The sequence below is a fragment of the Amblyraja radiata genome, chromosome 4 (assembly GCF_010909765.2).
Source record: "Amblyraja radiata isolate CabotCenter1 chromosome 4, sAmbRad1.1.pri, whole genome shotgun sequence".
Classification (NCBI taxonomy): Eukaryota; Metazoa; Chordata; class Chondrichthyes; order Rajiformes; family Rajidae; genus Amblyraja; species Amblyraja radiata.
The window spans coordinates 55,739,958-55,767,075 of NC_045959.1; the positions used below are offsets into that span (position 1 = coordinate 55,739,958).

Consider the following 27,118-nt stretch of genomic DNA (forward strand, 5'->3'; position numbering starts at 1 on the left):
CATGCTTTAGTCTTTCGTTCAGTTTAGAGATACAACGCGGAAACAGGACTTTTGGCCCACCGAGGCCGCGCCAACATGTGCTCCCCACACACTAACATTGCCCTACACGCGGGGACAATTTAAAATTTTACCAAGCCAATTCACCATCAAAATGTTCTTCTGAGCAGAGTCAAAAATAATATGACACCCAATTCAAGGCATTTGATTGAGGGGATGGTAAAACTTTTGAGCAAAGGTGATCCGAATTGGATTCCTTAACTCATTCAGATTGTATGCAATCTATGCCTTCATCTAAATGAAAATCAGGGGGAAAAAAACTACAGGTGTAGGAAATTGGAAACAAAAACAGAAAATATTGTAAAGACCGAACTGAGTTTTTCTAACATTTTCCAGTTTTGTTTCTTCATATGATTTACATGTTCTGGGAATTCAGAGTTTAAACTTTAGAAATACAGCACGGAAACAGGCCCTTCGGCCAACCGAGCCCACGCTGACAAGCAATCATCCATTACATTAGCACTATCGTACACACTAGGGACAATTACAAAAATCAATTCACCTACAAACCTGTAAATCTTGTGTGGTTCTTCTTCTTGCGTATGGCGTGCACAGCCTAAAGTTGTAGGACAACTTGTTCTATTTGATCTTGTTTGACTGTGCACACCGGGTTGATTGCATTTGTCGAAACAGGGTGGACCACGTGAAGGTTGCAATCTCCCACCCCATCTTGTGTGGTAAGAAACTGGAGTACCCGAAGGAAACCCACTCGGTCACAGGGAGAACAGCACCTGTAACCAGAATCTAACCCAGTCTCTGGCGCTGTAAGGCAGCAACTCTAACGCTGCGCCACTGTCCTGCCCAGTTGTCTCATGGTACCTCCTGATACTCAATCTCTGTTGATGGTTAGTTCCAATCATCTGCTTATCAATTCCCCTACCCCCACCCCCCCCCCCCCCCCCCCCCCCCTTGTCCCCGTAAACTCTGCTCCTCTCACCTTAAAATAGTGCCATCTAGTCTTTGATTCCACCCTGAGGGAGAAAGGTTCTGACGGTTAATCTTATCTAGGCCTTGCAATTTAACTTTTTTTTTAATGTGTTGAAAAGGTTACTGCTATTATTCCAAGATAACCTTAAATCTAACCATGCCACTCTTGGCAAACAGAGTAAAGCCACCTTCCAAGTCTCAAGGACATTTGTTGTGTAGATTGTTAGATTGATAAAAATTGGAAGGAAGTGTGCGATGCATTTGAAAAGTTTGACGCTGATTAATATAACCGTTAGCTTTGTTGTCGCCCAAATGTATAGTTTGAATTCCTACCCCAGAGGGACCGCAGTGGATGAGGAAGGTGGCTCACCCACCGCCTACCTGGGGGCAGTAAGTGGGCAATACATGCTGACCTTTCCACAGATGCCCATAACGTGTTAGAATAGAGTTTAAAAACAAATCTGAATTTTTAATATGACCTATCATTATCTTAACATAAACACATGCTTTTAAAGTAAGGAACTAGTTAAACTGAATAAGGGAAGCTCTTGAAGTTAAGAGGAATTGAATAAAACAAATTGTTAGTTTAGTTTATTGTCACATGTACGAAGGTACAGTGAAAGGCTTTTAGTTGCGTGCAATCCAGTTAGCGGAAAGGCTATGCATGATTACAGTCAAGCCATCCACAGTGCACAGATACAGGATGAAGGGAATAACGTATTGAGTAATGTGATGTCTGATTAAAGCTAGTCCGAAGGTCTCCAATTAGGTAAATGGGAGGTCAGGACCACTCTCTAGTTGTTGGTACGATGGTTCGGTTGCCTGATAACAGCTGTGAAGAAACTGTCCCTGAATCTGGAAGTGTGCATTTTCACATATCTGTGCCACTTGCCTGATGGGAGAGGGGAGAAGAGGGAGTGACTGGGGAAGGATCAGAGGAATATTAAAGTATGAAGTTTCACATGTATGATGCAAGAAAACTTTTGAAAAATCTTTGTTCCATGTTCGTGTATCTTTAAAATCATTTGAGCCTTGACCTTAATATATTGTGACCAACATTCTGCTGTAGCAAGCAGCTATCTGAATGTATTTAGTAGAATGATGATGCAAATCTCACTTCTTCCAATAGAGAGCAGATGCAAGATGTACATAACCCCTGGATAAAGTAAAATTCTCATCTCTTGATCCAATGGATCATTATTTTTATTCTATTACATTTAGCTTAGTAAACCAGCATTGTCATATTGGTTAGCTATCACCTTATAACGACTTGAGTGGTATTTGTGCGTGGATCCCTGTTACTCAGTCATCTGGGAGTATTTACAAGCAGCAGTTGAGATCAGCAAATATATGTTTTAATAACAGGTTCAAGATGTATTCTCACTGAATGTTTTCTTGCATTTATGTTGCAATTCCTTTGTTTTTACTTTTCTATAGGTCTGAAATAGTTGCATGTAAATCATTATTACTTTAGCTGATGGTGCAAATTTTTATTTCTGTAGCTGGTGTCCAGAAAAGGCCTCAGTCGCACTTTATTTACTGCAACAAAAAAATGGTTCAGTGGGAGTAAAGTGCCAGAGAAAACTATAAATGAATTGAAAAATGCTTCCAGTCTGTTGTAAGTAGACTTCTTCCCTTTTTGGCAAAATTGAAAAGGGGTAAAAAATATTGAAGAACTGGCAGGGATGAGAATAGATTAAAAAAAATGTTTTAATACTTTATTCATAAATTCTAGTAGTAGAATTAGGCCATTCAATCATGGCTGATCAACCTTTCCCTCTCAACCCCATACACCTGCTTTCTCCCCACAACCCCTGACACTAATCAACAATCTGCCAATCCGGTTCAAAAATATCCATCGACTTGGCCTCTCTTGGTCTTTGTTCTGAGATCTTGTGGAAGAATTCATGCAGGGAATAAGTTCCAGGGTTTTAATATTAGATTTAACTATTGGGGAACTATGTATTGATTATTGTCACGTACTGAGATACAGTGAACAGATTTAAGTGTGCTATCCAGTCAATTCATACTGTACATCAGGGGTCGGCAACCTACGGCCCCCGAGCCGAATGCGGCCCGTAACCCGAAACCATCCGACCTGCAGGCGGATTTTTTTCCCCCGTAATCATCCGGTCTGCCGAGCAGCGAGCGCGACCGAGCGCCGAGCTCTGGGTGTACCGCATCCTGCGCAAAGCCGCCGGTACGGCCGAGCACCTTCTGTGAACGCGTTTAAAAAAGAACTGCAGATGCTGGAAAAATCGACGGCAGACAAAAATGCTGGAGAAACTCAACGGGTGAGACATGCAAGGATTGCATGAGGCTGCCTCGCCCGCTGTGTTTCTCCAGCATTTTTGTCTACCTTCTGTTAATTTGATTTGATGCCTGCCATCCGGGGCGGGATTGGGGCGGGATCCGTGTGTACATGTGATAGATGTTGCCCGTCGTCCGCTCACAGACATGCGGCCTGGCCTCTAGGCAGAACAAGGTTGCCAACCTCTGCTGTTGAAACAGGGGACTAGATGATGTGAAAGCACAGTCTTTTACCCAGAGTAGGGGAATTGGGAACCATAAGACGTAGGTTTAGATGAGAAGGGAAAGATTTGAGAGGAACCTGAGGGGAAACCTTTTCACATAGTGGAATGAGCTGCCAGAGGAGGTAGTTGAAGCAGTTATTAAAACAACTTTAAAAAACATTTGGATAGGTACATGGATATGAAAGGTTTAGAGGAATATTGGCCAAACACAGTCAGATGAGCGTAGATGGGGCAGTTTGGTTGTCATGGGCAAGTTGGGCCGAACGGCCTTTATACGTGCTATTTAACTCTGAATACATTCTAGCCATACACACGTGATCAAGCTATGCATTGAGGAGTAAGAGGGTAGAGAAATATCTTTAAAAGGAAAATAGCGTATGATAAGTTTAACTTAGATTGAGGTAACTTCTGATTGAAAGATTTCCAGTCACAAGTCATGGAGAGATGGAAAACTTGCATTCAACAATTTTGTCCTTTTTTGAAAATTACAATGTAATTGTTTACAACCAAAGATGTAAAATCCCTTTTAATGTAATTTCCGTGCACCCTAATGGTGCTGAAATGCAAAACCAATGAAAAATCATACCTCTGCAAAATGAGAGGTCTGTGTTTGCAATGTGTGAATTTGTCTAGTTTATGGACATGCAGATAAATTGGAGCGCCTGAATATTGGACAACTGTGAATGAGGTGAGTGAGATGCACTGTGTTCTTCTTTGTTCTGATATTGTTTATTTCTCCCCTTGATCTTTACCAGGTATCCACCAGAGGCTCCAGAGTTGCAAATAAGGAAAATGGCAGATCTTTGTTTCTTGGTTCAGCACTACGACCTGGCTTACAATTGCTACCATACAGCAAAGAAAGATTTTCTCAATGATCAAGCAATGCTTTACGCAGCAGGGGCTTTGGTTAGTGCTTAAACAACCAAATAACGGGATGATCAGCCATGATCATATTGAATGGTGGTGCAGGCTCGAAGGGCCGAATGGCCTACTCCTGCACCTATTTTCTATGTATCTATAATGAAACTGGATGCAGTGCTGGAGTAACTTGGCAGATCAGACAGCATCTCTGGATAGATGATGTATCGGGTCGAGATCTTTCTGTCTGAAGAAGGGTCCTAACCCGAACCGTTACTTACCTATGTTCTCCAGAAATGCTGCCTGACCTGCTGTGTTACTCTAGCACTTTGTGTCCTTTTTTGCAAACCAGCATCTGCAGTTCTTTGTTTCTAAATGATGAAACTGGTTGGAAGTGATGAGGTCTCTAAATATACTACATTAATGCAATAATACAAATATACAATAAATGATACTGTATATTAACAGTTCTACTTGGTAACCATACCATAATAGTGCAAGCTAAAGTATGTAGTGCAACCTATACAAAGTCCATGGTAGTTGGGATACACATGACATGCTGAGATACACATGACAATTAAACACTCTGGACTCTTGGTTTATTTATTGTCAATCATCATCCAAGAATGAGTAAGAATGTTGAAGAAGCATTTAGACAGGTACATGGAGAGGAGAGGTTTAGAAGGATATGTGCCAAACGCAGGCAGTTGGGACTAGTATAGATGGAGCATGTTGGTCAGCATAAGCAATTTAGGCCGATAGGCTTATTTCCACGCTGAATGACTCTGACTAGTTTAACATTGAATGGGGTACCCCATGTTTTAAAAATAGTTTGATACCTTGTGTAGGAAGGAATTGCAGGTGCTGATTTATACCAAAGATAGTCACAAAGTGCTGGAGTAACAGCGGGTCAGGCATTTTCTGGAGAAAAAGGATGGGTGACGATTTGGGTCAGAACCCTGCTGAATGTCTGAAGAAGGGTCCCGACCTGGAACGTTACAATCCTTTTTCTCCAGAGATGCTTCCTGACCTGCTGAGTTACTTTGATACCTTGTTGCATTATTGTATATTGTCTTCAATATCTCTTTGTAGAAAGGGACTGCAGATGCTGGATGTTAGACCAAAGATAGACACAAAATGAGTGGGCCAGGTAGCATCTCTGGAGAAAAGGAATGGGTGAAATTTCAGTCTGAAGAAGGATCTCGAGCCGAAACTTCACCTATTCGTTTCCTCCAGAGATGCTGCTTGACCCGACTCGCACCAGGATTTTGTGTCTATCTTTGATACCTTGTTGCATTATTGTATATTCTCTTCAATATGTAACTTGTTATTTTTATTGAAATGCTGAATGTTGTGATGACACTTGAAAGTAATATTAACTTTTTGTAAAATTTTAACTTGCCAAAGGAAATGGCGGCAGCCTCTGTTTTTCTTCAGCCTGGAGCGCAGAGGCAATATCCCACCCATTACATGGAAACGGCAATTCAGACCTACAAGGACCTGTGCAAGTACGTGACACCTCTGCTCAAGTCAAATGGCAATTGACATTTAATGATGAGGAGAAATGACTGCAGTTTTCCAATGAATTTGAAATGCCTTGAGGGTGATGTTCTGAAACTCTGAACAAAATCATTCAAGATTGAAAACCAGTTTTGGATTTGGTTACTGCAAAATTATAAAGCAGTGAACAAATTCATTAAGCAAGGATTTTTCCTGATGAGAAATGCCAAGTAGAAAATAAATGGAATTCAGAGAAGCGAAATCACTTGAAATTAAACACCATGTTGGGAATACTGGGCAGGTCATGCAGTATCTGTGGAGAGAGGAAGGATTCATGTATCTTTTGATGCATTTCTTTGTGAATTTTTCACATTCTCCCTTGGGTGTGGTGGCTTCCTCGAATGTACTAGAAACATGCTATTACGTTTATTGGCTGCTGTAAATTAAGCTTATTGTACACACGTGGAGAAACCATCAAAGATAGTCTTAAGAAGTCCTGACCTGAAATGTCACCTATCCATGTTCTCCAGAGATGCTGCCTGACCCGCTGAGTTACTCCGGTACTTTGCGTATTTTTACGATGGTGGAGTCAGTGGGTTGGTGAGAGAGCAAGTGACTGGGCGGCAGGTAATACCAGCAAAAGGGAAATTATACTGATGGTGTTGGTCTCTTAGTCGTCAACATGCATCCAGTAGGCTGAATGAATCAATTCAGTGGAGATACAAGGAAGTGGAGATGGTGGAATCTTGCATAGAACACAAAGTGCTGGAGTAACAGCGAGTCAGGCAACATCTGTGGAGGAATGGATAGGCAACATTTCGGGACAGGACTCATCTTCAGTCTCGAGTGTCGCAGCGGTAGAGGTGCTTCCTTTCAGAGCTGGAGACCCGGGTTCGATCCTGACCTCGGGTGCTGTCTGTACAGAGCTTGTACGTTCTCCCTGTGACCTGTGTGGGCTTTCTCTGGGTGATCCAGTTTCATCCCACACTCTAAATACCTACTGGTTTGTAGGCTAATTGGTTTGAATAAATTGTAAATTGTCCCTTGTGTGTAGGACAGTGTCCGTGTGTAGGGATTGCTGCTCGATGCAGACACGATGGGCCGAAGAGCCTGTTTCCACTGTATCTCTAAACTTAAACTAAAACTAAACTGATCGTAGTTGGGGAGGGAGGAATTAATTCAACGCATCTTGGTATTTAATTTTTATTTCATACAATTGCTCCATCCTAGGAACTTGGTACTCGCTGAGCGATGCACATTATTGAGTGCTGAAATCTTGAAAAGCCAAGCCAAATATTCAGAAGCTGCAACACTTCTTATTCGGATGACCAGTGAGGTAGGAAAATTCCTCAAAACCATTCCTGGTATTGTCATGGTTTAACTTTTTCTCACAAGGCTAGTGTAAAATTGAGACACAAGAGAATGCAGATGCTGGAATCTTGAGCACAAAATAATGTTCTAGAGGAACTCCGTGGGTCAGTCAGCATCTGTGGAGGAAAAAATTTGAGGGCAGGATGGAAACTAATCGTAAAGTTGATGCAATCAATTGGTTTTGTACAGGTGCAGGAGACAGCAATGTAAGTGGGATTTCAACCAGAAATGTTGTATGCCTATTCCCCCCTCAGATGCTGACTGAGCCGCTGAGTTCCTCCAGCACTTTGTTGGTGCAGAATTGTTCTTGATATGTTGTCATGGGCAACATGGAGATGAAATACTTGTCCTTAACTCAATTTTGATTAAATTCAACTAGCATAGACCCTTTCAACTCTGGTCAAGGTTGCCCTGATTTCAATTTATAAAATGCTTGGGTAATATATTTCTTGTATTTAAAAGATATTTGGGCAGGTACATAGTCAAGAAAGGATTAGAGGGGTATGGGCTTAATGCCGACAGATGGGACATCTTGGTCAGCATAGACGAGTTAGGACAGAGTGCCTGTTTCCATGCGACATGGCTCTGACTCTATGGAAAGAGGACTAATTTATAGTCAAAATAGAACAGCAAAACACACAAATGGGCCCTTCAGCCCACAATGAGCCGAACGTGGTCAAGTTAAACTGATCTCTTCTGCCTGTACATGATCCATACCCCTATTCTTTGCACTTCCATGTGCCAATCTTAAAACTACCTAAATGCCACTATCTGCCTCCACCGCCACCACAATAATGCGTTCCAGGCCCCCACCACTTGCCAAAAAACTTGTGTCTCATAATTTCATATACCCATCAAATCTCCCCTCGATCTCTGACATTCCAGAGAAAACAATCCATCTGTCCAATTTCTCCCTGTAGCTGAAACCCTCTAATCCAGGCAGCATTGTGGTAAACCACCTGTAATAGTAGTTCACTTCCTGTAGAGAGTTTGAAGACATCTAAAATTAAGAAATTATATTCTTTCTACTGATCTATTCTAGCATATTTTAGCTCATGTAGATGCAATATTAAACAGATAAGTGATTTGTGTGAAAAGATCTACAGCAGTGATGGAAGATGGATCTGCCTGCTCCTGAAGTGTTTCTGTAATTGCACTTGACTGAAACAAAATTAAGCACTTAAATTCTAACAAAGGAAACTGCAGCATTAATTGTGATTGAAGATTTTTATTAGCGGATGAAAATATCTAATGTTTTTGATCTCCGATGGAAAATTAAACTGGCACCTTCCCTCCGTGTTACTGCTGTTAACTGCAGGTTTGATTTACCACTGCAAGAGGTTTGTCTTGCTGACATGGTTACTATCCTCGTGCCATGTCAGTAAATAACATGTCCACCAGGTGGAATTAGAGTACAATTTTGCAATGGGTGGATAATCTCCATTGAAAATCATTCAAATGTCATTTAGGTGCAGTTTATTTTATTTCTTGCGCCAAGTATTTTCTTATCAGAGTCATGAGTAGATACAGTTTAGAAGCAGGTTCTTCAGCAACTGAGTCCAGGTCATCCATCAACCAACCATTTTTCCAAGTTTCTCAAATTCCTTAAACTGTGTGTTTGCATGTCCGTGACCAATGAAGGTTGTTTGTGGTTTTTTTAAATAACTTTCCCCTTTGACCTTAAAGCTATACCCTCCAGCCTTTGACTGTTACATCCTTTGGAAATGGTTCTGACTGTCTACCCTCTTTATGCCTCTCAATTTTATTTATTTTTGCCCAGCCTCCCCTCAGCCTTCAACCACCAGAGAAAACAATCCAAGTTTGTCCACCCTCCTTTTAGCTAATATCCACTAAACCAGGCGGTCTCCTGGCACACATCTTCCGCACCCTCTCAAGTCTCCATATCCTTCCTGTAATGGGGAAACCAGAAATGCACATAATGCTCCAAATGTGACCTAGCCAAAGTCCTAAAACTGCAACATGACGTCCTAACTCTTGTACTCAATGCCCCGACCAATATGCATACCATATGCCTTATTTACCACACTATCTGCTTGTGTTGTGACTTTCAGAGACCAATGGACTGGGACCTAAAAATCCCACATAACATCAATGTTGTTAAGTCTTGCCACTAACCGTATACTTCCTCTTGCATTCGACCTGCAAAAGTGCAACACCTGGAATTTGCATGAAACTACATCTGACGTTTATCTTTCCATTCCCGTGCTGATCTACATCCTGCCGTATACATTGGCAGCCTTAAGGGCCTGTCCCACAAGCATGCGACTCCATGCGGCAAGCGCGACCTATAGGGCCGGTCCCATCAGCATGCGCCTGCATGCGGCAAGCGCGACCTAACGTGGTCGCTTGAGCCGTACGGCCTCGCGGGGCCGGTCCCACTTCGATCGTCGGAGCCGTATGGAGTTGTGCTGAGCTGGTCCCGACATCGCGCGGGGCTCCGGAAAACTGACCGTGTTCAAAAATTCCGCGCGGCTAGGGCCTGCCGGCCCGCAGCCGCCTCGACGCCGTACGTCACGCGTGAACTTCCCGCTGACTTCGCTCAAACTTCATGTCACTCACTCGACCACCGCGCGGCCCCTGCTTCTGGTTTGGTCGCGCTTGCCGCATGCAGGCGCATGCTGGTGAGACCGGCCCTTTAGGTCGCGCTTGCCGCATGCAGGTCGCATGCTCGTGGGACAGGCCCTTTACTCACTTCAACTCTATCAATTTTGGGGTCGTTTGCACACTTACCAACCAAGCCATCTACATTTACATCTATGTTATTTACAAATATTACAAACAATCTCTCTGCACCATTGGGATTCTTATTGGGAAATGTTTAGGAACGGACACAACTCTCCCCTACTTCAGACAACTCTTCAGGCTATCCTTCTAATCTCACAATCTGTTTGCAATTTTCAGAATCCCATTTGTTCTAGTGATAAAGCCTTCAATGCCAAAGCCCGGTGTTTGATTTAAATGGGAGAGTGCGCCCATGGGAATGAATTGTGATGGGAACAAGTTTGGTGATCAAAGGGAGTTCCTTTGACACGATTAAAAATAAAATCCTCTTGTTCCTTTTATTTTAATTGGTTAATTAGATCCATTTATTCAGAACCAATTCAAAATGTTCTCCAAGGATGCTACCTGACCCACTGGATTACTCCAGCACTTTTGTTTTTGGTAAACCAACATCTGCAGTTCCTTGTTTCTAAATTTAAATGTGTTGCTTATTGTTTTCAGAACGTCTTTAGTTACCCATCGATTATAATGGATGATATAACTGAATTTATTGTGCTACTGATCTAGATGACACTTGAGAAGAACAGTTAATATATTAATTAGACTTTGGTATTCAAATTATGCAGTGATGTGAAATATTATTGTCTTTTGTAAATGCAGGATTCTGACCTCCGAAGTGCGATTTTACTGGAACAAGCTGCTCATTGTTTCATCAACATGCGATCCCCCATGGTGCGAAAATTTGCTTTCCATATGATTCTAGCCGGGCATCGATTTGGTAAAGCAGATCAGGTAAGCATGTTTAGTTTAGAGATCCAATGCGGAAACAGGCCCTTCGGCCCACCAAGTCTGCGCCGACCTGCGATCCTTATACACTAACACTATTCTGCACACACTAGGGACAATTTACAATTATACCAAGCCAATTAACCTACAAACCTGTTCGTCTTTGAAGTGTGGGAGGAAACCGGAGAACCCGGAGAAACACATGCAGATCATAGCGAAACTCCGTGCAGACAAGCAGCCGTAGTCAGGATTGAACCCAGATCTCTGGTCCTTTGAACGGTACAGTTAATAGATCTTTTGAATGATGCAGCGCTCGTTGGTAAACTCTGACTCGGTGGGCCGAAGACCCTGTTTCCATGCCTTCTCCCTAAACTAAATTGATATATTTTCAAGGCATTTGGTTAATTCTGCTCCGTCTATTCAGCCAACAGATTCTATTGCCTTGCATGAGTTGTATAAAATTCTCTTGCTTTCCAGTTGAGTTTAGTTCAGTTTATTTACATCAGCACAAAGTGGTGGGTGTCTAAAATGCACTGCCAGGGTTGGTGGTGGAGGCAGATACGATAGCAGTGTTTCAGAGGCTTTTCGTTAAGCATATGGATATGCTGGCATTGGAGGGATATGGATCGCATGCAGGCAGTGGAGATTGGTTTAACTTGGCGTCATGTTTGGCATGGATTTTGTGGGCTGAAGGGCCTGTTCCAGTGTGATACTGTTCTAAGTTGTAGGAACCCGAGGGACAACTTTTTCATGGAGAGTGTGGGTATATGGAATAAGCTGCCGGAGGTGCTGGAACAACATTTAAAAGACATTTGGACAGGTTCATGGATAGGAAAGGTTTAGAGCGATGTGGGCCAAGCACGGGCAGGTGGACCCAGTGTAGATGGGACATCATCATCAGCATGGACAAGTTGGGCCGAAGGGCCTGTTTCCATGTTGTATGACTCTGACTCCAACTAGTGTAAATGTGTGATCGATGTTTGGCGTTGAGGCGGTAGGCCAAAGGTTCTGTTTCCATGCTGTCTATAACACTAAAAACTAAAAGGATTCAAATGATTGCCTTGATGTTTCTGGAGTCTTGATAGACTTGCGATGGTGGAGAAATCTTGTAATGTGAAGCCAAACTTAAATGTGGTCACAAAGTGCCTGAGTAACTGAGCAGGGTCAGCCAGCATCCCTGGATAACATGGACATGTCCCACTGAGTTACTCCAACACTTTGTGTCTCTTTTTATAACCCAGCATCTGCCGTTCCATGTTTCTGAACTTAGACATATCTGGTTACCATGGAAATTTCTATAGATGACCTTTTTTGCATGCATAGGAACGAAAATACATTGAAGTTTACAGCTTCCTCATTCAATTAGGATTGTTTTAATGGTTAAACTGGAATCCTTGCCCTAATTAAATCTCTGAATGCTTTCTCAATTTTGCAACTGGGATGTATATTCTTTATCTTACTGCAGCGGAAGCACGCCTTGCGGTGCTACAGTCAAGCCATGCAGGTTTACAAAGGGAAAGGCTGGAGTCTGGCAGAGGATCACATCAACTTCACCATTGGTCGTCAGTCTTTCACTCTGCGGCAGCTGGACAATGCTGTGGCAGCCTTCAGGCACATCCTAATCAAGGACAGCAAGCAGATGGCTTCACAGCAGGAAGCGTTCCTTCGGGAGTACCTGTATGTTTATAAGGTAAGAGAAGTCGGCAAGTAGCAGTGGAACCTAGCTTTAGTTTCGAGATGCAGCGTGGAATAGACCCCTTAGGTCCACAGTGTCCACGCCGACCAACGATCACCCCGTACACTAGCACAAGCTTACACACTAGGAACAATTTTTAAAACCAATTAACCTGCAAACCTATGTGTCTTTGGAATGTGGGAGGAAACCGGAGCACCCGAATAAAACCCATGCAGGTCACAAGGTTCTACAAACTCCGTATAGATAGTGCCCGAATTGAGGATCGAATCCGGGTCTCTGGTGCTGTAACGCAACTCTGTGTCGCCCCAGCTGGAATTCATTGGCTCTATTGGGGAATAGATATTTTTTGTGGAGATATAATCCTTTAATTTTTGCAAATTCAATATATTGATGTCTAAAATAAGCATTACCTGCAGAATCTGTTAAAGGATATAATGCTACTGCACTAATCACTGACCAGCTACAGATGAGGCTGCAACAAATAGAACTTGGAGCAGTACAGTGCAGGAATAGACCCTCTGATTCAATGGACAGAGAAATAGCAGATGGAGTTTAACCCGACAAGTGTGAGGTGGTACACTTTAGGAGGTTGAATGTAATGGGAAAGTATGCATTTAATGGCAAGACCCTTATAGGCATTGGTGCACAGAGGGATCTTGGAGTTTATAGCTCACTGAAAGTGGCAGCACTAGTAGATGGAGTGGTGAAGGGGGTGTCTGGTCTGCTTGCCTTCATTGTGAGAGGTATTGAATATAAGAGTCGGGAAGTCATGATACTGCTCTGCAGGACCTTTGATAAGAAGTGTTTAAAATTATGAGTGGCATAGATAGGGAAGACAGTCAGAACCTTTTTCCTAGGCTGGAAATGTCCAACACTAGAAGACGTAGCTGGAAGGCGAGTGGGGGAAAGTTTAATGGTCGGGGGCCTGCATCGCATTGCTGCGAGTGGTGGGGAGGCAGAAACCATAGTGGCATTTAAGAGGCTTTTAGGTAGGCACATGGAAGTGCAGGACTTTGGATCATGTACAGGAAAATGAGATCAGTTTAACTTGGAATCATGTTCGGCACAAACATTGTGGGCGGAAGGGCCTGTTCCTGCGCTGCACTGTTCTATGTTCTAATGTCCATGCCGAATGTATGGCATGCTAAACTAATTGAAAGATACAGCATTGAAACAGATCATTCAGCCCACCGGGTCCACACCGACCATCAATCACCAGTTCACACTAATTTTGTGATCTTTTTCACACAGAGAGTTGTGAGTGTGGCATTCTCTGCCTCAGAGAGCGTTGGAGGCCGGTTCTCTGGATACTTTCAAGAGAGAGCTAGATAGGGCTCTTAAAGATAGCGGAGTCAGGGGATATGGGGAGAAGGCAGGAACGGGGTACTGATTGTGGATGATCAGCCATGATCACATTGAATGATGGTGCTGGCTCGAAGGGCCGAATGGCCTACTCCTGCACCTATTGTCTATTGTTTATCACACTTTCTCAACCACTCCTTACACATTAGGGGCAATTTACAATGGCCATTTTACCTACAAACTCACACGCCTCATTTGCCTCATTACCCCTCCCATTTCCTGCATATCATGTGCCTATTTAAGCCTCTTAAATGCCACTATAATATCTTCACCACCACCCCTGCAATGCGTTCCAGCCACTCTCCACGATGTGTTTAAACACAACAGTAATTTCTACATGGTGAAACCAAAATGTATAAAAATGGCCTTTAGTAAAATCTGACAATGTGCACTTTAACCACATGTGATTTTTTTCAATTACAAATCTCAAATTGTGTAGTACAGAGGCAGATAAATAAATGATGGGTCTTTGTCCCAAACATTATGGGCACAGTATTTGATTCACAAATTTTGAGCAGAAAGAATATATTGATTAATATAAAACCTCTGATAAATTCAGTGATTGGCTGCCCCTATATTTTGAATTTATCTTCTATCGTAAATTGATACCTTCTATCCAGAGATGATGCCTGTCCCGCAGAGTTACTCGGCATTTTGTGTCTATCTTCGGTTTAAATCAGTATCTGCAGTTCCTTCCTACACTTGTGGACCTAAGGGCCTATACTGGTGCTAAACTGTTCTGTTCCAGCAGTTGACTGGCTCTATATTTGGAGTTATTCACTCCCTTAAATCAAGTGCCTTCCCTGATCTGTGAAAAGAGTCAGACTGTGTACCCTGTCTATGCCTCCCATCATTGTTATATACTTCTATCATGCCTCCCCTCGCCCTCCCAACAATGCAGGGCGATTATCTAGTTTATCTAACCTCTCCTTGTAGCTTATCCTATCCAATCCTGGCAACATCCCAGTAACAATTGCTTGTTCTTTCAATGGCTACAAGCCTAACATGTCCTACCTCACCTTCTACCATTCTGAACCTTCCTCCCATCAGCTACAGAGCGGTCCTGACCTACCAGCTACCTCATTGGAGAACCTCACACTATTTTTAATCTGATTTTACTGGACTTTATCTTGCACTAAATGTTATTCCCTATATCCTGTATCTGTACACTGTGGACGAATAGATTGTAATCATATATAGTCTTTTCACTGACCAGTTAGCACACAACCAAAAAAAGCTTTTCACTGTACCTTGGTGCACGTGACAATAAACCAAAACCTGTGCGGGCCAGATATCACTCCAGTAAACCACTTCTGAACTGCTTTCACCAGACTTACATCTATCCTAAAACCACTGCCCACTGCTGCACACAATACCCTGGGTATAACCATATAACAATTACAGCACGGAAACAGGCCATCTCGACCCTTCTAGTCCGTGCCGAATTATGGTCTCGCATTATGCAATTGAAACGGAGCCTGTCTATATTTATAATTAATTCTGTCATTCTTTAGCTCTCCTCATTCCTTGCAGTAATTACAGGCCAGTCAGCATGAATCATGCACGTTGATCCCCTGCAATTCAAAATTCTGCAGTGTCTCACTGTTTCAAAAATGTGCTTCATATTTAGTTTTCCTGCCAAATAGAGCAATTTCATTTTTTGAGGCAGGGACTATAACAACTTTTTAGAAACAATTAGACGGATACATGGATAGGACAGGTTTAGAGGGATGTGGGCCAGACGCATCAGGTGGGACCAGTGTAGATGGGACATGTTGGTTGCTGTGGGCAAGTTGGGCCAATGGGCCTGTTTCCACGCTGTATGACTGACAAGCGCTAGAAGGAGTGAAGCTATATATGTATATTATTGAAATTGTAACAATTTAAGATTTTACTAACTAAAGAAAACTCTTCCATTCCTTTTCAGAGCGTCAGCCAATTGTCACCGGAAGCACCGCTACCCCAACTACCTTTGCCCTATATTAAGAGCTCAGCGACACGGGTATTTTTTGGTCATGACAGGCGCCCTTCAGAAGGTTGGTTTTTTGGTCGTCAAAGTTTGCCACTTGTATTAGAAATCACCTCAGCAGAGATTTTCAATTTACTGTTTGGATGGGGGTGATGAAGGCATTTATTGCCTATCTGTCGTTGCCTTGATGTTATGAACACACAGCTGACCACACCATATCCAAAGAGTTGGTGTAAGATTGGAGGCATATGGGGCAAGCTGAGGAAGAACTGGAGAAGGCGTGGGTGGAAGGTCCTGTTCCATGTTTAACTATGGGTGGCGCAGTGGTAGAGTTGCTGTCTTACAGCACCAGAGACCCAGGTTTGATCCTGACTACGGGTACTGCCTGTTCGGAGTTTGTATGTTCTCCCTGTGACCGCGTGGGTTTCATCCGGGTGCTCGGGTTTCCTCACACATCCCAAAGATGCACTGGTTTGTAGATTGATTGGCTTTGGTTTAAAAAAAATTGTCCCTAGTGTGTCAGCGCCGACTTGGTGGGCAGAAGGGCCTATTTCCACGCTCTATCTCCAAAGTTGAAAGTCTAAAGATGGAGTCCTTCACCGAAGGAAGTGCATCAGTCAGGCGTTTAAGACCACTTGACAATTCAGTAGTCAACTTTACGAATTTGTTTCTATTATAAGTTTCACCTTAAAACGCTCAAGATGCTATGCAGGGATTTAAATAGTTGTTCAGTGTATTAATTCACCAGGCGTTTGGAATTCTCTGGTGGTATCATTAACCATGAGAATATTCAAGGTTTTGAATTTTACCATTTTTGAGATTACCATTTTCTTTCTCCCGATAAATGTCTGGAAGTGATTGGCATTGGTGCAGCTTGTAGAGCTGCTGCCTCAACGTCAGAGACCCAGGTTTGATCCAGACCTTGGGTGCTGTCTGTGTGAAGTTTGCACATTCTCCTGTTACCATGTGGGTTTCTTCTGGGTGTTCCGCTTTCCTCCCACATCCCAAAGACATGCGGGTTTGTGGGTTAATTGACCTATATAAATTGACCCTGATGCGTAGGGAGTGAACAAGAAAGTGGGGTAACATGGAACCAATGTGAAAGGGTGATCGATGGTCGGCGTGAACTCATGGGCCGAAGGGCCTGTTTCCTTGCTCTCTCTAAAACTAAACAAAAAAAAGTAAACTAAAACTAAATGTTTTAGCACTGCAGAAACAAGGCACTGCAGATGTGCAGGAAGGAACTGCTGATGCTGGTTTAAACTGAAGATAGGCACAAAATGCTAGAGTAACTCAGCTGGACAGGCAGCATCTCTGGATAGAAGGAATGAATGACGTTTAGGGTCGAGACCCTTCTTCAGACTGATAGATAAGGAAGTGTAAGGTATGAAAATGGGACAATGGAAATAGAAATCAAGGCAAATGTAGAATAGATCACTGTTAGCTGGGAGAAAGTAACAACAAAGCAAACATAGATAAAATGTAGTCAGAGACAGTCAGACTGGTGGGAGAACTGGGAAAGTGGAGGTTGGAGAGAAGGAAAGCAAGGGTTACTTGAAGTTAGAGAAGTCAATGCTCATACCGCTGGCCAAGCAAAATATGAGGTGCTGTTATGCTGGTTTACAAAAAAAAAGACACAATGCTGGAGTAACTCAGCAGATCAGGCAACATCCCTGGAGAATCAGTCTGAAGAAGGATCCCGACCTGAAATCTCACCTACCCATGTTCCCCAGGGATGCTATCTGACCCACTGAGTTACTCCAGCACTGTCTATTTTTGTTTTAGTACTGCCCTCTGCTTAAATCTTCCAAAACTATTATAGTTGGTTTAAAATCGGGTTGAGTGCAAATAATTACTGGCAGATGCAATCAGAAATGATTTAATTCATGCATTTACTCGGCCTGGTTGGTCAATATTAAATCATTTAAAAGTGGGATTAGAGTCATCTATTAGTTTAAATATCATAGTTCTGGATGGAAATCGACATTGTCACAGCTCCCTTGGAGTGTGCAACCTTTGCAGAATAAGGCTTTCTCACATGGATCGTTCATAAGCTCTAGGAGCAGAACTAGGCCATTCGGCCCATCAAGTCTATTCCGCCATTGAATCATGGCTGATCTATCTTTCCCTGTCAACCCCATTCTCCTGTCTTCTCCCCATAAACCCTGACACCCTTACTAATCAATAATCTGTCAATCTCCACCTTAAAACTATCCATTACTTTGGCCTCCACAGCCTTCTGTTGCAATGAATTCCACATTAAATACCATAAAATGTTAACGTAATAATATCTCTATGCATGGTGGCATTGTTGATCACCAGATAAGGAACAACAATGATATAAGTGATTGGGTTTACAAGACTTTAGCCTGAACATTGTATACTTATTCCCTGTGAAGTTGGAGCACTCTGTAGGCCTTCTATATCTAAGGTCATAAGTGAAATGAGCAGAATTAGGCCATTCGGCCCATCAAGTCTATTTCGCCATTCGACCGTGGCTGCTCTCCATCCTAATCTCATTCTCCTGCCCTCCCCATAACCCCTGACACCGCACTAATCAAGGATCTATCTATCTCTGTCTTAAATATCCATTGACTTGACCTCCATAGCCGTCTGTCGTAAAGAATTCCACAGATTCACCACCCTCTGACTAAAGGAATTAATTCTGAGGCTATGACCTCTATTCCTCGAGGTCATACACTAGTGGAAACATCCACTCCATCCAAGCCTTTCCCTAAGGGGTTCCAAGTAGCAGAGAATTAAGAGTTAATTTATAGGGCAGCCATTGGGTCGTTGTATGCTGATGGACCTTTGCCCAGAGCCAAACTGAGTGCTGCAAGTTTTCACTTTGCCTTACTCAAGTTGCTATTCAGATTACTGGAATGTACAGCAAAAAAACAATCTTCTGGAGGAACTCAGCAGGTCAGGCAGCATCTGTGGAGAGAATGGACAAATTAAGGTTTGGGTTGAGACCCTTCCTCTGGAAGAGCTAATGAACGGAACCCTACCTACACATTGACAAGTGTCTGGGTGAATTTTGGGTGGAACATCTTTAAGGTTGCCATTTGTTTTTCCAACAAAATGGGTGCACAAGGGATCTGTTTGTAATGGAGTTTCTGATCATGATATATAAAGTTCTATTTCTCTTCCCATCAGGTGAAAAACAAGCAGCCACGCACGTCAGCTTGGACCAGGAATATGAGCGTGAAGCATCCCAGCAGTGGAAAGAACTTGAGGAGCGGGTTGTAGCTATAGTGAACAAAGGGGCAATCCCACAGAATTTTCAGTATACTCAGTACTGTCTCAACAGCCAGACAGACAACTTGCGCTTCCCTGTGGCTGTGGTGGAAGGTAAATGGTTAGAATAATTAGTTGTGTTACGATTCTTTGCTGGTGCAATAAATGTTAAATTCTTTCAAGCGGAAAAGATGCAAAGGAACTATGAGTATGCTGCCAGGACCAGAGCTGTTGGGAGAGGTTGAGCAAGCTAGGACTCTGTTTCTCAATTCACCTACGCAGAGGCTCAACTTACTCAAGGGCTATTCTTATTTGTTCACTTTAAATAATATGCGTTGTCACTGCTCTCCTTTCCAAATTAATCAAATGTTCCAAAGAAGGATCACGACCCGAAACATCACCTTTCCCTTTTCTCCAGAGATGCTGCCTGACCTGCTGAGTTATTGCAGCACTTTGTCTCTCTCTTTGCCCAAATGTTCATCTTCATTTCATCGTTAGTCTATTTCTGTTGCTTCTTGCTGTGTAAGTACTCCCCCGCCCCGGGAATAATTTGGCATTCAAGATTGAAGAGACGGAATTGGTTCTAGCTCTTGCAAATGAAGCAGACGACAAGGTGATGCAAAACCTAGTTATTGCACTGCTTCATGTCTTTGGGTTAAGGCTTCCTAATTACGGCTTGGCCTTCCATTGCATCCAGACACAATGTTAATTTCATCTCCACTTTATGTTTAGAATCATCGAGCTGTATAGCACAGAAACAGTCCCTGCTGCCCATTTTGTCAAGGCTGACCGAGTTCACATATTGGGAGAGTCAATGCATTGCATTATTTGCTTGCATTATTACTCTCTCAGTGGAAAAAGTTGCCCGAGGTCCTTCATTCTCTTCCCTCTCACTGTAAGCCTATGCCTTCTCGTTTTAGAATTGTCAACCCTGGAGGGAAAAGACTGTGAGCGTACACTTTATCCGTGCCACTCATAATCTTGTACACTTGAATAAGATCACCCCTTTGAGCCTATGCTCCAAAAAAAAGTCCCACCCTCTCCCAATAACTCTAGACTGTAAAGCCAGATTAGATCCTGGTGAATCCCTTCTGCACCCTTTTCCTTTTGTTACACTAATATTATTTTCCTCAAACGAGATACCTGCTTAATGCACTCTACTCAGTAATTCAAGAGGCTGCTCCAGTTTGTCTGCAATTTATTGTTATTTTTACTATCTTTATTGTTTCTAGAACCAGTTACTGTTGAAGTAGTGTTCAAAAATCCTTTGAAGGTCCCTCTATTATTGAGTGATCTATCGTTATTGTGGAAATTTAACTTCAAAGACTTTATGAAAGGATCTGAGGAAGATGCAAGAGAATCGATCAGCAACGAGAAAGATTCACATATGAAGGTAATGATATATTCTTGGAATAATACCCTTTCTCGTTAGTTTATTGTCACATATACCCAGATATACTGGAAAACATTTGTTTGTTTGCTATATAGTCAAATAAAAGATCATACATGAATGCAATCAAGTTGTCCACAGTGCACAAATAGAGATGAAGGGAACAAAATTTGTGCAAAAATAACATTGATATCCAATTAAAGATGGTTCACAGGTCTCCAATGAGGTTGGTGGGAGGTCAGGACCGCACTATAGTTTTTGAGTGGTTGGTTCAGTTGCGTGATAACAGATGGGATTAATTATTCCTGAATCTGGAGATATGTGTTTTCAAAGTTCTGCCTCCTGCCAGAGGGGAGAAGCGGGAGTAGGTGGGGCGAGACTGGTCCTTGATTATGCTGGTTGACTTGTTACCGTCTGTGCTCTGATACATACACACATCATTCTCTAACTATAGAAATAGCTCAACATTTCTGCTTTCATTGCTAATTTCCCCAGCCTTTTCACTCTGGTTTTTAAAGTAATTTTTAAAATGTTTTCAGTTGTTTCATTGTCTCCATAGCAAAGATCATGATTGATCCAAGATGACACCCAAACCCAGCGACTCGTGTGCTGATCACAGAGGTGGTTCTGCAATCATGCATTACAATCACTCCACTCTTAAATCTCTACTCCGACAGCACCATTTCTTACTTTAACCACGTTCTTTTAAATCTTTTCTCCGATCAGCCTTGTTGGAGACCCTCCGACTATTTTTGATCGGACTTTACTGGTTTTATCTTGCACTGCTCGTTATTCACGTTATTCCCTTTATAATGTAACTGTACACTGGATGGTTCGGTGCAATCATGTGACTCGTCTACTAAGTTTATAAGTTGAGCAGTAAATAAGTAAACAATACCAAGTTTCTTCTGGTGTAGTTTAATTTTGGACAATTAGTTGGAAATCTACATCATACATTTAACAAAAAAGCTCCCGTGGTTTTCTTGATTACAGGCGTCTCACAACATTTTCACGGAGGTAATAAATGAATTCCAAATAAGTGGTGAAGAGACCAAAACGGTGAGTGGAGTACTTTCCTGACATATTTGATAACTCAGTATTTACTTGGCAGCATTGATATTTGCTTTTTATTGCTCCTCTTGCTTCGCCCCTCCAGCTCAGATACCTCCATTGAGAGAATGGAATCAACATTAAATGTAACCCAGGTGGCAGAGCTAGTAGAGCTTCTCCCTCACAGCGCCACAGACCAGGGTTCAATCCTGACCTTGGGTGCTGTCGGTGTGGAGCTTGCACCTTCTGCACGATTGAATAGGAACCAGAGGGGCAACCTTTTCACGCAGAGGGTGGCAGGTATATGGAACAAGGTGGCAGAGGAGGAAGTTGAGGCCAGTACAATAACAACATTTAAATGGCATTTCGGCAGGTACATGGATAGGAAAGGTTCAGATGGATATGGGCCAAATGTGGGCAAGTGGGACGAGTGTAGATGTGGCATCTTGGTCGTCAAAGGTTGGGCCAAAGGGCCTGTTTCCTTGCTGTATGACTCTACTGTATGCTTCTATCCAGCCTCCCCTTATAACACAAAACTTCCAGGCCAGTTAACATCTGTATACATTTTTTCTACACCCTTTCCAGTTTGTTGACAAACTTCCTAGAGAAGGGCGACTAGAACTGTACTGCAAATCTGACCGTACCTATATCTTGTACAGTTGTAACATGTTACAACTCCAGTATCCCGAAGTGTGTCTATTCCATCGCACTCCCCAGGACCCTCCCATTTACCCTGCCTGGATTTGTCTTGCCAACATTTAATACCTTTCATTTATCTGAATTAAGTTCCCCATCTGCCGTAACTCTCCCATTGACCTAGTTAATCGTAATCCTGTTGTAATCATGGGTAAGTGCGTAGGAAGGAACTATAGATGCTAGTTTACCCTGAAGATAGACATAAATTGCTGGAATAACTCAGCGTGACAGGCAGCATCTCTGGAGAGAAGGAATAGGTGACGTTTCAGGTCGAAAACCTTTGTCAGACTTATCATAGGTAACCTTCATTGTCCACTATTTCCAATTTTAGTGTCATATGCAAGCTTGCTAATCGTGCCACCTAGATTCACATCCAAGCTGTTAATAAAAAAATAACAACCAACAATTAACTGAGCACCATCCCCTGTGAAACACCACTGGTTACATGTTTATAATAAGAAAAGTATCTCAACCACAGAGGGTGGCACGGTGGCACAGCGGTAGATTTGCTGCCTAACAGCTCCAGAGACCCGGGTTCGATCCTGACTATGGGTGATGTCTGTACAGAGTTTGTACGTTCTCCCCGTGACCGCGTGGGTTTTCTCAGATATCTCGGTTTGCTATCACACTCCAAAGACGTACAGGTTTGTACGTTAATTGGCTTTGGTATAAATGTAAAATCATCCCTAGTGTGTGTTGGGCAGCGCGGGGATCGCTGGTTGGTGCGGACTCTGGGCCGAAGGACCTGTTTCCGAGCTGTATCTCTAAACTAAACTAAACTAAACCATGTTCTATCTCCAACCTTCACGCCAATTTTGTGTGCCCTGGGGATAGCTTTCTCTGGAGCAAATGTGATCTAACTAGACTTTAGAGATACAGCATGGGAACAGGCCCTTCGGCCCACTGAGTCTGCTCCGAACAGCGATCACCCTGTACACTAGAGACAATGTACAATATTTGCCAAAGCCAATTAACCTACAAACGTGTATGGTTTGACTGTGGGAGGAAACCGGGACACCTGGTGAAATCCAATGTGGTCACAGGGAGAACCCGTAGTCAGGATTGAACCCGGGTCTCTGGCACTGTAAGGCAACAACTTTACTGCAAGTCTAACCGTGAAACCAAGACTAGAAACTAAAATCAACAGAAACCATTGAGCTAAGCAAAATGGATTTTTCTAATAATTGATTATCACATTCAATAAAGTTAAATGCGTTACATATTTCAAAGGAGCAGCTCAAAGATTTGCATGTGTTACTGTATTAGGAATGTTATACTTTGAAGTAAATTCTTCCTTTATTTCTTTAGGTAAGATTAAAACTGCTTCCTCGTCTGACAGGTGAGCTGCACATTCTCGGAATCGTTTACAATCTTAGCACAGTATCATCAGCTCTTAAACAAGATGGACTTGACTCCAGCTCTGGAACACAGATAGCAGGTGAGATGATCTGTTTGTCCAGGTATCTGTCAGTTGCATCTTCACGATTAGATTATGCATTGCAAATTACTTTTTAAAGAAACAAATATTGAAGTGCACAAAGTGCTTGTATATATGGTAGACTAGGAGACATTTAAAAATATATGCCAAAATGCAAAGAAAGTAATTTGTTTGAGCACCTATATTTACAAAACAAGATACTGCAGTAAAAGGTACAAGTGCAAGAGTAATTCAGCGTGAAGAAGACCACAAAATGTTTATTAGGTAAGCCCGCCAGACGACAATAGCACCGAAAATTGGAGGAACAGCACCCCATATTTCGCTTGGGTAGCTTACAACCCAGCGGTATGAACGTTGAATTTTCGAATTTTAACTAACTTCATCTTGTACTCCCCTCTCTTTCTCCCCCCCCCCCCCCGCACTCTTTTTGTCCCCTTCCTGCTCAGTCATTTTACCAGTTCCACAATTCTCCACCTAGTTTCTCTTGAGATCACTCCTTCCCGAGCCAACAATGGACCTACCAGGCACTGCCCCATCTGAGGTCATTTGTGGGCGGCCCTAATTGGTCCTGGTCTTTTATCGCCTCCAGCTGTTCGCCTCTTCTTCCCCCCCCCCCCCCCCCCCTCCCCCAACACCCGACTCTCAGTCTGAAGGAGGGTCCCGACCCAGAACGTCACCCATCCTTTTTCTACAGAGATGCTGCCTGACCTGTTGAGTTACTCCAGCACTTTATGTCTATATCTGGATATAGATGGATATATATAAGGATAGGTGATGTTTTGGACACTTCAGTCTGCAGATGCTGGATATCTGAAATGGAGAAATTACTGAGCAATTGGTTTGGGTTGGGAGGAGAGGTACTTAAACTTGAAATAATAGGCCCTTTTATTTAGGACAGTTAAGTGTTTTGAGCATTTCCTGTCAATATTGTATTTGTAAAGATTGCGTCCATTCCTCCTCCTTGTTTCACCTGTTCCTGCAGCCAACTGTCTCAATGTCAGCAGTCCTTCCTTGGCAAAATCTGGGATCAAACCACAAGCTACTCATAACCTCCATCAACCCAGCTCAATTGATCAACTGGAGTACTACCATGGACTGAGCTGGACTGAAGGTCAGTCGGGGAAGGGGTGGGGAGGGCAAAAGGTTTGCGCTGTGCAGGGCAGGTTGTGTTTGAAGCATTCTTGCCCATGTCATGTGCATGAAACTTGGCTACCTTTTCAGATGTTTGGAGTCAGGGAGCATTGATAGGGGCATTTAAGAGAGTTTTTAGATCGGCATATGGATATGCAGTGAATGGAAGGATATGGATTAGAATGGATTAGTATAACATGGCAATAGACAATAGGTGCAGGAGTAGGCCATTTGGCCCTTCAAGCCAGCACAGCCATTCAATGTGATCATGGCTGATCATCCCCAATCAATACCCCATTCCTGCCTTCTTCCCATATCCCCTGACTCGCTATTTTTAAGAGCCCTATCTAGCTCCCTCTTGAAAGCATCAAGAGAACCTGCCTCCACTGCCCACTGAGGCAGAGAATTCCACAGACTCACCACTCTCTGTGAGAAAAAGTGTTTCCTCGTCTCCGTTCTAAATAGCTTACCCCTTATTCTTAAACTGTGGCCCCTGGTTCTGGACTCCCCCAACATCGGGAACATGTTTCCTGCCTCTAGTGTGTTCAAACCCTTAACAATCTTATATGTTTCAATAAGATACCCTCTCATCCTTCTAAACTCCAGAGTGTACAAGCCCAGCTGCTCCATTCTCTCAGCATATGACAGTCCCGCCATCCCGGGAATTAACCTTGTAAACCTACGCTGCACTCCCTCAATAGCAAGAATGTCCTTCCTCAAATTAGGGGACCAAAACTGGACACAATACTCCAAGTGTGGTCTCACTAGGGCTCTGTACAACTGCAGAAGGACCTCTTTGCCCCTATATTCGATTCCTCTTGTTATAACGGCCAACATGCCATTCGCTTTCTTCACTGCCTGCTGTACCTGCATGCTTACTTTCATAGATTGACGTACAAGGACCCCCAGATCCCGTTGTACTTACCCTTTCCCAACTTGACTCCATTTAAGACATGGCATCATGTCTGGTGTGGACATGGTGGGCCGAAGGGCCTGTTCCTGTATTGTTCTGTTCTATGCTTTATAAAAGTGTTTTGTTTTATATTTTAAAGCATACATGGAATGTGTAATGTTAAATTATAAGTGCTCTTTTTCGAAACATCCAGAATTTTTCTTAAAAATAATATTTTAGGTAAAGTACCTCACGGATTATCAGTAAGAGGCCGTCAAGATTTGGAAATCCAGGGACCTAGACTCAATAACACTAAAGAAGAGAAAACTTCTGTGAAGTACGGATCAGATCGGCGGTTAGATCCCATCATCACAGAGACAAAGCCCTTATTAGAGGTAAAGATCAATCATTACCTGTGCACATTTAACACTCATTGTCAATTTGGCGTTCTCTAAAATCAAAACTTTTTTTGCAGTTAAAATGTGAAATTAAAAGCTATAGGGAAAATCTTATCGGGCTAACTAGCCTATAGTTTCCACTCTTCTACTCTTCTGCTTTGCTCCCTTCTTGTACCGCGGGGTAATATTTGCAATTTTCCAATCATCTGGAACCACTCCTGACTCTAGCAATTCTTGAAAGATCACTAGTAATGCATCCACAATCTCTAAAGCTACCTCTTTCAGAATCCTGGGGTGCAGTCCAGATTACTTATCCACCTTCAGACCTTTCAGTTTCCCAACCACCTTCTCCTTAGTAATAGCCACTCCACTAACTTCCATCCCCTGACTCTCTTGAATTTCAGGCACGTTGCTGGTGTCATCCACTGTGAAGACTGATGCAAAAAAGTTATTCAGTTTCTCAGCGATTTCTTTATTCCCCATTATCACATCTCCAGCATCATTTTCCAGCAGGTCAACCTTTTTCTCACTCTTTATATATAATAATAATAATAAATTTTATTTATGGGCGCCTTTCAAGAGTCTCAAGGACACCTTACAAAAATTGAGCATGTCGAGGAAAAACATGTAAGGGGAATGAAATAAATAGTAGAGACATGACTAGTACACAAAGTAAAGACAGAATTCAATACAAAACACAGTATGAGGCAATTAATGCACAGATGAAAAGGGACGGGGACGTGGGGCTAAGGATAGGCAGAGGTGAAGAGATGGGTCTTGAGGCGGGACTGGAAGATGGTGAGGGACACGGAATTGCGGATCAGTTGGGGGAGGGAGTTCCAGAGCCTGGGAGCTGCCCTGGAGAAGGCTCTGTCCCCAAAACTGCGGAGGTTGGACTTGTGGATGGAGAGGAGACCGGCTGATGTGGATCTGAGGGACCGTGAGGGTTGGTAGGGGGAGAGGAGGTCAGTGAGATATGTGGGGGCCAGATGGTGGAGGGCTTTGTAGGTGAGGACCAGGATTTTGTAGGTGATCCGGTGGGAGATGGGAAGCCAGTGAAGTTTTTTGAGGACTGGAGTGATGT

General features: G+C 42.9%; 1 protein-coding gene across 2 annotated transcripts in view; it reads left to right on the plus strand.

The window, feature by feature from the left end:
* The window catches only part of trappc8 (trafficking protein particle complex subunit 8), a 113,393-nt gene that overhangs the window by 51,826 nt on the left and 34,449 nt on the right, over positions 1–27,118 (plus strand). For both annotated transcript variants that reach the window (XM_033019479.1, XM_033019481.1), the window contains 13 exons: positions 2,487–2,602; positions 4,274–4,424; positions 5,784–5,884; positions 7,107–7,212; positions 10,650–10,781; positions 12,241–12,465; positions 15,761–15,869; positions 18,959–19,153; positions 20,272–20,432; positions 21,423–21,488; positions 23,484–23,613; positions 24,596–24,724; positions 25,877–26,031. In XM_033019479.1, coding sequence (XP_032875370.1) covers positions 2,487–2,602; positions 4,274–4,424; positions 5,784–5,884; positions 7,107–7,212; positions 10,650–10,781; positions 12,241–12,465; positions 15,761–15,869; positions 18,959–19,153; positions 20,272–20,432; positions 21,423–21,488; positions 23,484–23,613; positions 24,596–24,724; positions 25,877–26,031 — 1,776 coding nt within the window. The remainder of the gene's footprint in view (positions 1–2,486; positions 2,603–4,273; positions 4,425–5,783; positions 5,885–7,106; positions 7,213–10,649; positions 10,782–12,240; positions 12,466–15,760; positions 15,870–18,958; positions 19,154–20,271; positions 20,433–21,422; positions 21,489–23,483; positions 23,614–24,595; positions 24,725–25,876; positions 26,032–27,118) is intronic.